This window comes from Callorhinchus milii, unplaced genomic scaffold (genome assembly GCF_018977255.1).
Source record: "Callorhinchus milii isolate IMCB2004 unplaced genomic scaffold, IMCB_Cmil_1.0 Scaffold21, whole genome shotgun sequence".
NCBI classification, from domain to species: domain Eukaryota; kingdom Metazoa; phylum Chordata; class Chondrichthyes; order Chimaeriformes; family Callorhinchidae; genus Callorhinchus; species Callorhinchus milii.
This window is the reverse complement of record NW_024704762.1, coordinates 8,148,802-8,165,383: the sequence shown is the minus strand read 5'-3', so window position 1 is coordinate 8,165,383 and position 16,582 is coordinate 8,148,802. Positions and strand designations below refer to the sequence as shown.

The 16,582-nt window shown below is 43.6% G+C and overlaps 1 protein-coding gene across 1 annotated transcript; it reads left to right on the top strand.

The window, feature by feature from the left end:
• The first annotated feature begins 33 nt into the window (after positions 1-33).
• On the top strand, positions 34-14,959 carry mau2 (MAU2 sister chromatid cohesion factor). Its single transcript, XM_007898822.2, has 19 exons — positions 34-328; positions 3,409-3,426; positions 4,198-4,263; positions 5,287-5,382; positions 6,029-6,123; positions 6,303-6,330; positions 7,079-7,234; positions 7,336-7,482; positions 7,768-7,858; positions 8,262-8,365; positions 8,955-9,032; positions 9,860-9,925; positions 10,586-10,669; positions 11,021-11,070; positions 11,909-11,986; positions 12,906-13,017; positions 13,417-13,507; positions 13,814-13,941; positions 14,524-14,959. Exons 1-19 carry the CDS (start codon positions 50-52, stop codon positions 14,596-14,598), a joined length of 1,842 nt encoding a protein of 613 aa, XP_007897013.1. The 5' UTR covers positions 34-49; the 3' UTR covers positions 14,599-14,959.
• The last annotated feature ends 1,623 nt before the right edge of the window (positions 14,960-16,582 follow it).

The window sequence follows — 16,582 nt, the reverse complement described above, 5'->3', positions numbered from 1 at the left end:
CCCCACGTCTCGCCGAGTTCTCGCGATGTTTGGCGCCGAGGTGGGGAAGATGGCGGCGGTTGGCGCTAGCGTCCCTCAGCAGCAGCAACAGCAGCAGCAACAACAGCAACAGTACACGGACGCCTGGTACCTGGCGCTGCTGGGCTTTGCCGAGAGCTTCCGCACCTCCAGCCCGCCTAAGATCAAGCTGTGCGTGCACTGCCTGCAGGCCGTCTTCCAGTTCAAACCGGCGCAGCGTATCGAGGCCCGGACCCACCTGCAGCTCGGCAGCGTCCTCTATCACCACACCAAGAACACCGAGCAGGCCCGCTCCCATCTGGAGAAGGCGGTGAGGCACGGCAGGCGCTGAGGGCAGGCCCAGGCCCAGGCCCAGTCTTGGGGCCTGAGGAAGCCGCTGGCAGGGATGAGCGAGGCTTAGGCCTCAGGGTGACAGGATGGAGGAAAGCTGGGTGTAAACATCACCCCCCCCCCCACACACACACAACCTCCCCCCACACACACACACACACATACACACACACACACAACCTCCCCCACCCACACACACACACACACACCCCCACACACACACAACCTCCCCCCCCACACACACACAACCTCCCCCCCACATACACACACACACAACCTCCCCCCCACACACATACACACATAACCTCCCCCCACACATACACACACAACCTCTCCCCACACACATACACACACACACACACACAACCTCCCCCCCACCCACACATACACACATAACCTCCCCCCACACACAACCTCCCCCCCCCCACATACACACACACACACACACACACAACCTCCCCCCCCCACACACATACACACATAACCTCCCCCCACACACACACACACACAACCTCCCCCCCCCACACATAACCTCCCCCCATACACATACACACAAAACCTTCCCACACACATACACACACACACAACCTCCCCCCCACACACATACACACATAACCTCCCCCCACACATACACACACAACCTCTCCCCACACACATAACCTCCCCCCACACACATACACACACAACCTCCCCCCACACACATAACCTCCCCCCACACATACACACACAACCTCTCCCCACACACATAACCTCTCCCCACACACATACACACACAACCTCTCCCCACACACATACACACACAACTTCTCCCCACACACATACAATCCCTAAACACATACACACAAATGTGCAAAACCTACCCCCACACAAATATATACGCACACACACTGTAATGGGATCAAAACAATGGAGGAGAACCCCAGGAGCATATTACTGGGAACAGTTGTATACTGAGGGCAACCTGGCAATTTTGCACAGGAGTTNAAAAAATAAAATGCTAGCAATTTTGTTAAAACTTTGTCATATCAAGGTGGTTTATTCTAGTGTTTATACCAGAAGAAGACAGTGAGGGGTTTTGCTTGGATCTAAAAGTTCTATTTCCTCCTCTCTCCCAAATTGGTGAAGGTAAGAGTAAGGTAGTTAATTGTTAACTGGAATATCTCAGTCAGAAAGGACTTCGTCATGATTGTCTTGTAGGCCCCTGGAAGATTAAATTTGCTGGCTTGTGCAATCAGAAATATAGATGAAGGAAATGGTTGGAAAAGTAAACACAGAAAGATGGTAGGACGTTTGACTGGTGAAATAGTTAGTGTGCAAGCAATAACCAGGAAGTAAACAAGTGATAATGTAGTGGGTCTAAGGTGAGGCATAGGAAATACGATACAAGGATATATAATGTCTTCAATCTTTAAGATTTGTTCATCGGCAACTTGTTTTCTTTCATCTTTTAAGCATCAACTGGTGCTTAATATTATTGCAATGGGAAATCAAGGTTTGCCCAGAAATATCTTAACTTGACTAAGAAATCTTGTCCAGTTGAGGTGACTTATTTTAAAATAATGCCTAATTAGTGGAATGTTGTATTAGAAGTTGATGTTGCAACAATTATGGTTCTGTATTTTGAAAGTGTTTTTCTATCAGCCACTGTCTGAATCTGAACAGTTGAAGTGACTGGGATGTTAAACTCTTAAGGTCTGAAGGTGCATCCTTTTTCGTAGCATTGGTTATTGGGATTTTATGTATCCTAGTGTGGACTTCAACTGCAGGGTATATTGTCGAGTGTTGTACGATTTGTTGTGTGTTTTGAATTGCAATTACTATCATTTAAAGATTATCTGTTGTGGAATTTATAGGGGGTTTTTGCCTTCCTCCTTCATTTTCTCCTCTTTTGAAAACAGTGACTCACTCTAAAGTAAAGTTCAATGGGTGCCGACAGACTTTGTACTAAGTGCCTTCTTCCTCTGTGAGCTTGACAGCGAGTGTTGGCGGGCTGTTTAACTGTTTGGGGAGAGTGGCGGCATAACTGTTGCTGCCCTCAGTTTACACCTATGCACTTTGAGCATGACTCAATAGATAGTTATTAGAAGTGGGAACCCAGGCTGGTGTTACCTCTACTTGCAGGTTGGGCCGTCAAAGCTATTTGTAGCACCTTCCTCATCACATTGGTATTTGTCTGTTGAGGCATTGGTTTGAGGTATGCGTTTTTTGCATCAAGTTCTTGTTGGAGACTTTCTTCTGAAATGATTCAGTTTCACTTTCAAAAGTCTGTCATTGTGAACTTGAATGTCAAATCACTAACTAATGCTATTTTACTTTCTGTTTATTGGTTTTGTTGTGTATCCCATTTAGTCAGAGGTTTATTTATCATTTTGTCATGTTGCATACTGTTAAACTGTTTGATAATAATTATATTATTATCAAACAGTTTATTATTATAGATGGGGTGGAGATGGTATGACACTGAATTTTCAGTTGGTGCAAGTTGTAATTGGTGGTTGTTGAATCCATTGAATTGTACATGTTTGTGCATCATGCAGTTTCTTAAAAACTGATAAATATGAAATCATCCACTGCAAATAAAAATCAACACTTATTCTACTCATCATTTAATTGAAGTTTGATGTGGCGCTAGAGTATATTGTTAGGAGTAAGACTAAGAAATTGCAAAGCAAAACGCGTGCGTTAGTAGATGTTAAATGCTGATTAATCTGAAATTAATTGCTTTTTTTTATAATTAAGATAGAGGCCTAGTGTTGAAGGAGCAAGCCTGTAACATCATTGTGAATTGGTCTTTGGAAAGTAGCTGATGTACATTTACTCTCTCGCAGTGTACTCTTTGGGAGAATTAAATAACCATGAAACATCATTGCTGAATGGATAAACTTGAAGCATTAGCCTGTTAGAAGCATACTGGAGATGAGAATATTTTAGAGAGGGTGAATTGTGGTGTTCAGTTCTGTTGTATGTTAGGTGATGAATTGAACAGAAATCCTGAATCACCAATGACTTGACTCTCAAAGTATAACCAACATGACTAATTATTTTCCCTTTCTCTTTCAGTGGATGATATCCCAACAAGTATCCTTTTTTTCTGTTAAGTACCTGGAAACCGACTTTCAATACATAACAAAACAAAGCCCTGAAAAAACTCAGCAGCTTAATTTTGAGGTAGAACGCTTTGTTAATTAAGGGTGAAACCTTGGGCAAGTTTCCTTACTCCATGCGCCTAATAATAATCCCTCCAAAACAATAATAAATTGGTCATTTTTGATCCACAACTGTTTGTGGGACACTGCTGTGCGCAATTGGCTGCCGCATTTCGCCCACAAATATACGGTTAATTCACTTTACAGCATATTCTGTAAAGCACTTTGAGACATCTAGAAGTCATGAAAAGCACTATATCAAATGCAAGGATTATTGTTATTATATTATTATTATTTTCGAAATTGCTACCTGAAAATTACCTCTGAGGTGGTTGATGCAATTGAACGTTTCCAATATTTTCTGCCTAATTTCAAATTTCAATCTGTTTTGTCTCTGGGCTTTAAATCCATAATATTAAACTGCAGAGGCCATGTAGAGCTGAAAGATTTTATAATCATGCTCCTATTATTGAGTGCAATGACCTAGTACTGTAATTCCAGGGATGAAAGAGGGATATCAGTTTAAAGTCGCATGCAAAAGTCCATATCCTGCGCACCCCATCCCCCCACCAGCCCTGTCAGTTCTGTGCTAGAGTGTTAGAATGGATTATGGCCCAGAGGTGAGTGTGCTACTGAGCCGGACTGACAGGATGAAGGGCTTACCGAAGACTTTCCAAGAATTCTCCTTAACCTTGTGCAATAGATTCCACAGTTTGAAGATGTCAAATTTGAAGCAGCCAGTCTTCTCTCAGAGTTATATTGTCAACAGGTAAGCGGGGTGGGGGGTTTGAGATTGCCATGTAGGCTTTGGTTTGAGTGAGAGGAACTGCATGCGTGATTATATTGCCAGTCTTGGCATACATATGTTCAACCTTTCAGAAAATGATTCTTTTGTCAATTATCTACACCTTTCTTGTGTCCAGTTTATCTGATCTGTCTATTGTTTCGCTCATGTGAGGCACACTTTTCCTGGGGGTGGGGGAGAGGGAAGAATTGTTTTAACTGTGGTACTATTGCGCTGTCCACTTCTACGCTACATACCTTACTTTACTGTAATTGGGTGTATTAGAGGATTGATGGGACTTTATGTAGCACAGTGCCTGCTGTGACAGAATTGGCACTTACACAATCTGGGCACAACGCAGCGGGCAATTCAAGTTAAAATGGTTGAACTGACAGTTCAGGGTCCAGTGGGTGTGTTTAGAAGTCAGCTTTTGCTTTCTGTTCACTTAGCAGAAAAGCATGACATTGAATGCATTATAGACCTGCAAATCGTTTTCAACCGTCAAAGCACTCACTGACATGAAATCAGCCACAAAAAAAAGGGTTCCTTTAAGCTCTTTCCTCTCACTGGAAATTGGATGATAGCATGCTTTTTAGGGCAGGGATTGTAAATAAAATTTCTTTGCACAAGTTGAAAATTGCAATTTGTCATCATCAGTGCAGAAGAATTCGAATGTAAAAAGGTGATAAGTCTAGTTTGTTGCCTGACTGTTGTGAATTTGTAACTGTATTTCACTAATACAGTTAATTCTTCTTAAAGGTGAAACGTATTTAACAAGAAAGACATGCATGGACTGGATTTAAATGCAGTGCAGTGTCGGGAAAATCTTTTAACTATAGTATAATACTAGTAAACGCTGTTTGACTGAAGCTGCAGCACTGTATCCTAGTTTTACCTATTCAGTTCACTACTTAGTAGGATGTCCAGTTGATGGTCCATCTGCAGTTTTATACAGTATTTCGTGAATCCGCATTTTGGCTGGTCATAACAGTGCTTTGTGTCTTTCAGAACCTGGTCGATTCAGCAAAGCCTCTTTTACGGAAAGCAATACAGATTTCACAACAAACACCGTACTGGCACTGTCGATTGCTCTTTCAGCTTGCAGTATGTATCCCCTCTTTATTTCTTAAATAGGAGTTTCTCAGCGATAGAGTGAAATGCAATGTCCAGTTAGTTCCCACGTCTACTGGCTTCGTTAATTTTACACCCACTGTCCTGCCATTGTGATGAGTGGCCATATTGAAGAGGTATCGGAGGGTTGTTGTCAACACACATAAAACCGAAGCCTGGCCTGAATCAGATCTTAAAAAAAAAATCCCATCGCTCTTAAGACATTTCACCAAGTTACACAGAGCATAAGAAGCAATGAAATCCTCAGCTCTCTCTGGCCTCCGCTCTCCCTATCACTGCCTTCCACCCACCAAGCCCCATGGTTTACCTGGTCTCGAATGCCTTTCCGCTCCTTTAAAATGCACTGCAATTACCTCGCTGTTCCCCAAATGCCATCCTCCTGTTAGCTACCATGACAAGATAGAGGGAGGAAGGGGAAACGAGCAATTTTCAATGACTGAGAGGGAACTTCATTAGTGTTATGAATCCTGAAGGTCACTCAGCCCATCGTGTCTGTGTGAAAGAGCTCTCCGTGTATTCCCACTCTCCTGCCTTTTTGCCATACCTCTTGTTTTCATGTCAATTGTTTTGTGTGGATGTAATACAAATTTTAAGAAAATCATTATTTTTCTCTCATCAGCAACTACATACTTTAGAAAAGGATTTGGTTTCAGCGTGTGACCTCCTTGGTGTTGGAGCTGAGTACGCACGAGTTGTGGGATCAGAGTATACCAGGTAATGTTAAATACTTGGAGCCTAAAGTCCACCTCCCTGATTGGGTTGTTTCCCAATGATGCCTTTGGTATCTGTTTGTTTCAGTTCTGAGTGTAACTTTCTTAGGAAGGCTTAAACAATCTGCTTTTCAACTTTCCACATAACTTTCCACATAAAGTTGTTTTCTTTTGTCTTTGCAGAGCACTCTTCCTCTTAAGTAAAGGGATGGTAAGTTTTTTATTTTTATATACATATATACACACACACACATATTTCCCCCCCCCTCCCCCCCTCTTTTTACTTGAGTATCATCCTTTTCAAACATTCATCCACATTATTCCTACATTCTCTTCCTCCACAAACTGTTCTCTCCCTTTCCTCAGTTAACCTGCGGTGTGGGATGCTACCCTGCGTGAGGGGCGCTATTTAAATGCAAGTTGTTGTTCTTGTAACCTGGCCAAACTGTTTACCTTCTAAAACATTATACAGTTTGGGCTCTTGGGATTGTTCATACATTGTGTGTACAGTCACTCAGACCATCATAACTGGGGTTGTTGCAACTTACTCACTGAATTCCATTCCCTTTCCCCTGCCCTTTCCCCATCCTTTAAAATGACAGGGTCAGCACTACAATATTCCTAAATGCATTCCATTAAACAGAGTACAGAAATTGTAATTTAAAATGCCCTTTTTAAGTCTCTCTTTAATAACAGATCTTGGTCTGAATTTCCCTCCCCGTTAGGCTGCTCCCTAGGGATTCTCACAGTCAATTTTCTTTTTTTGCTGTTGAGTAAGAGGTGATTTGCTGGCAAAGAAGCGTAAAATGCACAATCTCCGCAGGACAGAAAGCATTTAGGAAAACTGGCAATTCTGACCCCTGCATTTCAAGTATTTATCCACATCCCTTTTAAATGTTAGTGTTTTAGAGCTGTGTCTGATTTTAACCTGCATGTTGCATCTCCTCTTTGCTGCCCAGTTACTGCTAATGGAACGGAAGTTGCAGGAAGTTCACCCTCTCTTAACCCTGTGCGGACAGATAGTAGAAAACTGGCAGGGGAACCCCATCCAGAAGGAGTCTCTACGGGTCTTCTTCCTGGTGCTACAAGTCACACACTACCTAGATGCTGGACAGGTAAATGGAAAAGAAAAACGCCTAATGTTCTTTTCACCGGAGCCATTTAAAAGAGAAGGAAAACTGCGGGCAGCTAACCGTTTGGGTGATTCTTGTTCAAGGTAAAAAGCGTGAAGCCCTGCTTGAAACAGTTGCAGCAGTGCATCCAAACCATCTCCACTCTACACGACGATGAGATCCTACCCACCAACCCTGCCGACCTCTTTCACTGGCTGCCCAAAGAGCACATGTGTGTGCTGGTGTATCTGGTGAGTGAGCGCAGTGTTACCTATTCCTTTCAAGTCCCTCGCAAGTGATTTACTTGTGGTGTGTATACTCCGGCTATACTCCATCTTTCTTAAAGTCATGTACATTGACAGCTTACCAGAAATTAACCTGTTCTCATTTCGCCCACAAAATATACAGTCAATTCTCTTTACAGTATATTCTGTGAAGCGCTTTGAAACGTTTCAACAGCGAGATAGGCAATGTATCAAATGCATGGATTATTATTATTATTATACTGATGTACAAGTTGATGGTTTCAATTGCAGGTGACAGTAATGCACTCTATGCAGGCCGGGTATCTTGAGAAGGCCCAGAAGTACACAGATAAAGCACTCATGCAATTAGAAAAACTGAAAAGTAAGTGACTTAATTTCAAGATTCATTTGTTACTCTTGCAATCAGTTGTGTAAGTTTCATAGAGTCTGCATGTAAGGAGGTGGGAAGGCCTGATTGCTCCTATGTTATGTATGTAACTTGCGTAGGTCTGCTTCTTGGCTTTATGGTGTGTGACTGCTACTTTAAGTGCTCTGGGATGTTACCTTGCGTGAAGGGACTATAAATGTTGTTGTATTACAACCTGGTGTATGCTCCATTCTATGGGTGTTTTATGATCATTTTTTGTGCATGCAAGTTGTTGTTGTTTGTTGTCAAACCGATGAGTGTTGGAATATCTGAGCAAGTATCAGCCTTAAAGGCGCTATACAAATGTAAGTTGTTGTTGTCGTATTGATAACCATGACTGTTTCTGCTCTCTGTACAGTGCTCGACTGCAGCCCAATCCTCTCCTCCTTTCAAGTCATGTTGTTGGAGCACATCATCATGTGCCGGCTAGTGACAGGCCACAAAGCTACAGCTCTGCAAGAGGTTTGTACCAGGGGTCGGGGGCGGGAGAGACGGTCAGCCTTATACTATCAATTTTATTATTACATTGTTAGCACAAAAAATAGCGTGGCAACCATTTTCTGTATTGAGGAAGTTTTACATGCAGGGAGCTTGCAGGTTTGATTCCCATTCTGTACCTTACTTGATCTTAGCCAAGAGCAGCATATTTCCCCCAAGTGGCTGTTTATCATGCATATAGGAGATTTGGCAGTCTATATCTGTGGGAGGGAGAGAAATACAGTTGAATCTACATACATGGGCTCTGGGACCCCCTACCCTCGTGAAGGGTGCTATATCAGTGCAAGTTGTTGTTTGTCCACTTTCTAAATCCTTCCTTTCTCCTTACTGGGCAAACTGATGAGAGTATTTTGTACTCATGTCTTTGAGTGTTGTGAGTGTGTGCTCTTTTCCTCCTGCTTGGTTGCTCCTCTGTTCTCTCCAACTGTTATTCCCTACCTTCAGAATTACTCCTTAATGGATTCTTGTCTGACTCTCTTTAAGAAGAAGTTCACAATCAGCCAGTAGTGTGGTTTCTCCTACTCACTTGTGCGTATTTTCTTTGCCTTATCAGATTTCTCAGGCCTGCCAACTGTGCCAGCAGTCTCCCAGGTTATTTTCAAACCACGCTGCCCAGCTTCATACGTTACTGGTGAGTATTCGAGTGTTGAAAGTTGTTATGACATATTTGGGCTGATTTGCCTATCTGTTCAATCACTATCTTCTTTGTACCAGAAACCTAAGAGTTGCTACAGATCCACCGCAATCTTCTTTAGTGAGTCTGGTAACATCATAGGAACATCCGGGGGAGAGGGGATCCTTTCTAATTGTCTGCTGGATGCTTTATCATAAGGCCAGAAATATGCTGTCAGATATCCTGAGGGATTAGGACAAGGGTTGCATTGCGAAGGCCAGGTTTATGATGATGCACCAGGAAGTATTTTTGTTTGCACAGAGGGGAGAATCGTCAGCTAGAAGCAGTTGCATTCACTCACCGATAGGTGGTGCAATTGATTGTAAAGTAGAGCCCGTTGCCCTCCTGTCAAAAGTTTAATTGTTAACTGAAATGCACTCGCCCAGAAGACAAGAGACCGAATCAATTGAAATGTTTAAAAGAGAAGTAAAGATTCATTCCCTGTCCTGCGCCGGGCTGGCTTTTAAAGCCCTCTGGGACACCATCCTGCGTGAGGAGTGCTATATAATAATAATAATAATAATAATAATACATGCGAGCTGTCGTTGACTCATCTCAGCCGTTGATGAAAATTGCTTTGGACTAAATTTCAGAAGCGCTTTTTTTCCCGCCCTATTGCATTTAATATAGCAGCTTAACCTGTCGTCAAAACGACTCAAATTGCTTCACGGGATGGATTTTTGCGGTAAAGTGCGGTGACTATTCTTAGGAGATTAAATGTGTTTGAGTCAGCAAAGAGTCATCTGACAGTGCGTGTTGTTGGCTAATTTTCTGTCTGCTTTCAGGGATTATATTGTATTTCCGTAAACTGTATGGACAACGCAGAAGCACAGTTCACAACTGCTCTTCGGGTAAGCCAGACTGGGGCGCAATTCCCAATTCAGCTGGTCACAGAGACTTTTGGGTGAGACAGGGAAGGTCTAAGATTTTGCCGCAATCTGGGTCTGAAAGCCGGAGATAGATTCACTTACCTGCATCCAAATTTTCTAATTTTCATCATTTACATTTTTAAAGTGTCAACCCGTATCATGTCTTAACCTGCGTGACTGTTTCGAGGTGGGGTTGTTTATTAAGAGCTAATTACAGGGCTGCAGCCTGATCGTATGATATGAAAGATTGCAGTATGTTTAAGCTATCTGGGAGAACACTTGTTTTTCTGGGTAGTTAATGCAATTGACATTACTTTGCTTCAGAGAAAGAAATTTAATTATACCTGAACAGTTATGTTCCTGTTTTGCATGTATAAAGTTCTGATATTGATGTTCGATATTAATGGGCGATGATATTATAGTAAATAATAATCCTTGCATTTGACATAGCACCTTATCACGTCATTGAGACATCTCAAAACGCTTCACAGAATATACTGTAAAGTGAGTTGACTATATATTTTGTGGGCAAAACAAGGCAGCCAATTGCGCACAGCAGTGTCTCACAAACAGTGGTGGATTGAGTGACCAAATGGTGACTGAGAGTGAATAACGGAGCTGCTTTGTGTGTCCTTGTTGTAGCTGACGACTCACCAAGAGCTGTGGGCCTTCATAGTTACAAACCTGGCGAGTGTGTACATCAGGGAAGGCAATCGACATCAGGAGGTAAACCCTTTCAGCCAGGCTTGAGCCTTGCTACCACTTGCTGTCTCTGTCTGTCTCTGGGACGCTACCCCACGTGAAGGGCACCATATAAATAGAAGTTGTTGTTGGTCTGTCTGTCTCTCTCTCTCGCTCTCGTCCAATGTTAGAGTTACTGCACTAACCGAAAGCCCAGTGAGCTGTACCACAAAGTCATAGGAGGAGAAATTGTGCACGCACACTCCCTTGCTCTCTGATTTCATATGCTCCTCAGGGAGGTGTTGTGCAGACATTCAGTGCTTATTCCCTCAAAAATACAATCTGCCTTTTGATTTGTCATCAGAAAGATAAATATTTTTTCTATTTTGTCTACAGCTCTACAGTCTACTGGAAAGAATAAACCCAGATCACAACTTCCCAGTCAGGTAGGGGAAGATCTCAATCTACCTATAGCAATGTATTCTTACACAGTGTACAAAGGATACCGGCTTGCAGTTGTTCGAGAAAATCTCGCTGCATGCACCCCTTTGCGAACTTTAATGATCAACGATTAACTTTGACGTGTTTTTGGTTTTTCAATCTTTTTCTGTCAATTAAAATCCGACTGCTTTTAAACAGTCACTTCACTGTGGAGAAAACTGCTCCAGGTGGTTTCACTGAGCCTCTCTGTATTGTTGCTGGCTCAGTATCAAACGCTCTGGGACGCTATCCTGCACAAGGGACTCTATATAAATGCAAGTTGTTGTTGTTGGCAAATGAAGGTGCACACAGTTGAAGTGGAATTTTAAAGATGTTCAGTGAAAGAGCTCTCAGTTGTCAGTTTAGATCCTGCACACTGTTTCAGGTGCCTCTGAATCCGTTCGATACGTATTTGCTCTGAGCCACCCTACCCTGGGTGGAGGGCGCTATGTAAGTACAAGTTGTTGTTGTATTTGGGCTTTGAGCAAATGTAGTGGCTGTAAGTAAGGGAGAGCTCATTGGCACCTGTGGTAGCACATTGCCAGCAGACCTCTTGTGGTCTAGCAGAGCTCCACAACCACCGTGGTTGTGGTGGTGTAAATCCATTCATCACGTTACAGAGCTCCCTTGGAAGGTGGGATGGTTTCTTAGACAAAGATTGTGTTAACATCTGGCGTGTTTGATTGTAAATGGCTTTGAGAAGAAGGTGGCAAATGATTTGAGAATCCTCGTTTCCTGCCCTGCCTTAATACACTGGGGTTGTGTTAGCAACTGAAGCACCGTACTGTTCTGCTTCTGTTCCAGTTCTCACTGTCTCCGAGCAGCTGCGTTCTATATCCGGGGTCTCCTCTCCTTCTTTCAGGGAAGATACAATGAGGCAAAGTGAGTATTAGTTTTCTTTCTCCACAGAAACAGTCCAGCTATTTTGCTTCACTTGTGTTAGCTTTTGAATGGAGAGGCTGTTTAGCACTTCCATAATATGCTTTTTTTTCTCTCTATTACAAATATTCTCCACATTGCTCTTGAAGATGTTTTTAAGCTGATTTATTCCCCCACTCCTACAGGGTTATGATTCCATTTGCACTAGGCGCCCTCTTATACCTTGCCCAAGTGGTGATTATCTGTGTGTGAGGCCCTTACAGCAAGTGTTGGCAGTTTACTCGACTGCTTTAATGTTAGGAAAGTTTCCTTACTCCACACGCCTCAGTTTACCTAGCAGTAAGTAGGAATCCATTTGTTAGTTGATTGGAGGATCTCTTTTCCAGGGAGGTAATAATCCCTTCCAAAAAAAAATAATAATTTGGTCAATCAATCCATGACTGTTTGTGGGACACTGCTGTGCGCAATTGGCTGCCGCGTTTTGCCCACAAAATATATAGTCAGTTCACTTTGCAGTATATTCTGTGAAGTGCTTTGAGACGTCTTGAAGATGTGATAAAGTGCTATATTAAATGCAAGGATTATTATTATTGTTACCTGGGGTGGGAGAGAAGGGGAGTCCCTAACTGCTTGAAACTGCCCTCACCTAACGTCCCCACACAACATCCAGCAGGGAGATGTTAGTGGGTAACCTTCAGGAGTGGGAACCATGGATGATTTTTCACTTCACTTCCCCAGGACTCCGAGGCCAATAGTGACGCCCAACACTGGCTAAGATCAGCTAACTCATCAAAACTTTGACCTCCCATATGCGTACAGGACAAATGTTAAGCGGACTGATGTATATGTGAAAATAATGGAAATTATTTCTACGTACAGTGCACATCCTGATGTACTGATTCCATGTGTCTTTTATTTCCAGGCGATTTCTACGGGAGACTCTGAAAATGTCTAATGCAGAAGATTTGAATCGGTTAACAGCATGTTCTTTGGTGTTACTGGGTCACATATTTTATGCTTTAGGAAACCACAGAGTAAGTTTGCATCTCTCCTGCATAGAAAAAAGCCTGGAGAAATTCCCTTCTCTTTTCGAATAGTGTCGCCTTTTACATTCACCTGAAAACCTAGTTAAGATTTCGGTTCAGCGTCTCGCCTGACAGAGTACCTTTGACCATTCGGCGCACTCTCAGTACTGAAGCAGAGTGTTAGTCTAGTGTAAGTGTGAGCTCAAGTCATGATTTTTAAGTGAAATTAACCAGGTTCACAATGGACATGAAACCCATGACACAAACTGTACCGAACACAGAGAGGGTGGAAAGGTAGAGCGGGTGAGAGTTGGAGTTAACAATGTTAAATCTCCTGTGCAGAAGCGAAACCCACACTAATAAGCGATGAAGGTTTTGGAAACTTTTTTTTTGTCTTCTGTCGCACAGGAAAGTAATAACATGGTGGTACCGGCCATGCAGCTTGCCAGCAAGATCCCTGACATGTCAGTCCAACTGTGGTCTTCAGCTTTGCTACGAGGTAAGTACTGGCTGCAGTTGGGGCAGAAGAGATCGGTGGTGCACCTGTTAAATGGGTGGGTTTTTTCCCTGCGCCTCCTCTCCTGATCAGTCGTTTTTACCTTGCTCAAATGGTCATTCTTCACACGAGAGGCTAGATAGGTGATTGGGGAAACCATAGCAGGGGTAACAAGAGTGGTGAGGAGCTTATATTTTCTGCTCCGTACCCCAGAGTCACTGAGGCCAGTTATATAAAATTTACCAATTTGCCTATCGTGGTGAAATATCATCCCTATGTATAGATTGACACCGTTTCCACTTCTCATAGATCTCAACAAAGCGTGTGGGAACACAATCGAGGCCCACGAAGCAGCCCAGATGCACCAGAATTTCTCACAACAACTCCTCAATGACCACATCGAAGCCTGCAGTCTACCTGAGCACAACCTGATCAATGTAAGTGCCAGCCTTTGGTCTGAAGAAGTATAAGATTTTGAGGGCACTAAGTTGTACCTGCTTGAGGGGGAAATACTGATTGTAATAAGTTGGCTCAATAACCAAAAAGGTTGGGAAAGGAGTTTTAAAACCTTTGATATTAAGAGTTTTATGTAGAGGAAATATATGGTTAGAAGAGAATAGATTTAATATGTTAAATGAGCTTTATCACTGGATTTGGAACCCAGTAGAGTAAAAGTCTATCTTGTTTGGTCCTATTTCTTACATGAAATCATTGCTGACCAGAGATTAAATCTAGTACAGAAGCTGATACTCACAGAGATCAAGGCGAGGAATAACAGTCATGGAATTTTAGAGACTAGATTGAGTCCATTTGGCCCATCATGTCCATGACTGCTCTCTGAAAGAGCCATCCATTCAGTCCCAAAGGGGAGATTTCTTTCCTGACCGTTGTTTGATATCCACTTGTATTGCATATAAATGGTTGGGACTCTTTGGCAGTAGACGGGTGAATAGTTTGGTAACATGTTGGTGGAATGTGTGCGGTTAACAGTTCACTGTTCAATGACTTTTGGGTTCCAGTGGACAGACGGCCCTCTTCCTGTGCAGTTTCAAGCTCAGAACGGACCCACCACAAGCCTGGCCAGCCTTCTCTGAGCACAAATGCAGCCGAAACCAACGGCACGGTCAAGCGGGGATTTTAGCCTTCGTCCCAGTTGTTGCCGGGCAAACCACAGACAAACCTCTGACCTCCCGAAGCACTGTGGTATCCTCCACTATTTTTAATCTACTTTCCTCTGGGAGTCCATCCAAAGGCGCCAGTTCTGTGTGGTTGTCGAAGGCTTTGATGCAAAGGAGTGATGTGGTTGGAATTGTCATCTCTGTGTTACGTGAGAATATTTCCTTCCCGCCCCAACAACAACAAAAGCCATCTAGAACGTACTGTTTTGAATCTCCTCAGCTGGCCTGCTATTTAGTATTGAGCAGTTAAATCAAAACAGCCCCTCTATCCCCCGCACCCCCAAGCCCCCCCCCATCTTTCGTCTCCCATCCCAAATATTTGCTCATCGTCCTTTCAAGCACCTGGAAAACAAGTCACAACAGCATATGAGTAAGCGATCTTGCATTGAAACGCTCTTATTAGCTTGGCGGCACTGGTCACCTTTGAGAGACAAACAAGCTGCTGGCCGACAAGAACGTATAATCAAGATGACATCCGGATGCTACCTACTTCAGCCTGTTTCGTATATAAAGAAAACCACCGTTGTTGTTCTCTGCCTTCAGTCCCTCCGCCCACCATGCAAGGAGTTTGGTGACCCAGCTGATCCATTCTAGCATCGGGTTTGTTTTAGTCGAGGGCTGGATGCATACGTAACTGAAGGTGCTTCCAGTGCTCAGGATTATTTCACTTGGATCATAATTGGCACAACAATAACGCTCTCCCCTGTTTTCAGGCTGTAACATCTCTGGCTGTTATGCCCTTGATCTCATCTGTCCCGTTGTCTGCTTTGCTTTTAACTGCTAAAGCTCACTCCTCTCCAAGAGACACAGCTTGTCCATTTGCAAGGTTTCTCACGTGTCAGCGAAACCATCTGCGCTGTGAAAAAATCCCTTCTGGAATTACTGGGACTGTCAATGCTGTGGCCCACTTAGCAGAAATACTGGGTAGGGAGGGAGGGAGGGAGGGGGTTTGGCAGAATTGTAGGTAACAGCTTTTAGTTCACCTGAATTATACCATCAACAAAAGGGTTCCTCCCCCCCCACCACCCCAACCACCTCTCAAGCTTTTCCCTTGCGTGAGTGTCAGCTTCCCCCCCTCTCTTCCCCCCCCCACCCCCGCCGATAGCAGTCCCCAAACGTAGGAAGATCCAAAGGTTTGTAGACCATTTGCCAAAAAGATGGTGGTGGGAGGAGCGGGAGGAAGAAAACAGCAGCAGCAGTTTCCACCGCCTGCCTGCCTTGCACTTTGCAGTTAGATTACTAGGTGGCAGTAAGGAGCGGGGACACTGGGCTGGTTTGTTTCTTCCCCTTCACAGTGAAACGTCTCCCCAAGGCTCACGTGAATAATTGCCACTTGAGCAGGGTGCTGGTGCCGTAGGATACCCGAGGGACCCCGCCCAGAGAGTGGAGTCAGAACGTACAGGAGGGGAGAAATTAAGTCAAGAAACGTTGAGGAGAAGCAGACGAGACTAGCTGCTTAGGTAATGAGATGAGGACAGGAACCTTTGAACGAGGGAGCACAGAGTTTGGGAGAGCGGGGAAATTAGTTCAAGCCAGATAGGGTGGGGGAACGAGCAATTGTGCTTAAACATAGAAATGTATTTTTTTTAAATAGTTTGTTATCTAGAGACATAACGAATCTGCGTTTTAATAAAGTGCTGTGTTCCGGGATGGTGGGGGGGGCAGGGGGAGATGGGGTCTTTTTAAACAGAGACCAGATACCAATTGGTTCAACCCATGTGGCTGGTGCGACTGCTTATTCAAGGCACCAGATTCGTTTCTTCTGATGGTTTTCAGTATAAATTAAAACCAAGATTGTTCTTAGGCTAAACCCTTGCTCCTGAAAAATGGCCCGAGTCTCTTGAGAGCTATTCAGACGTGAGGTGCTCTTTGAAAGACGTTCAAGTGTTGGAACCTTTTT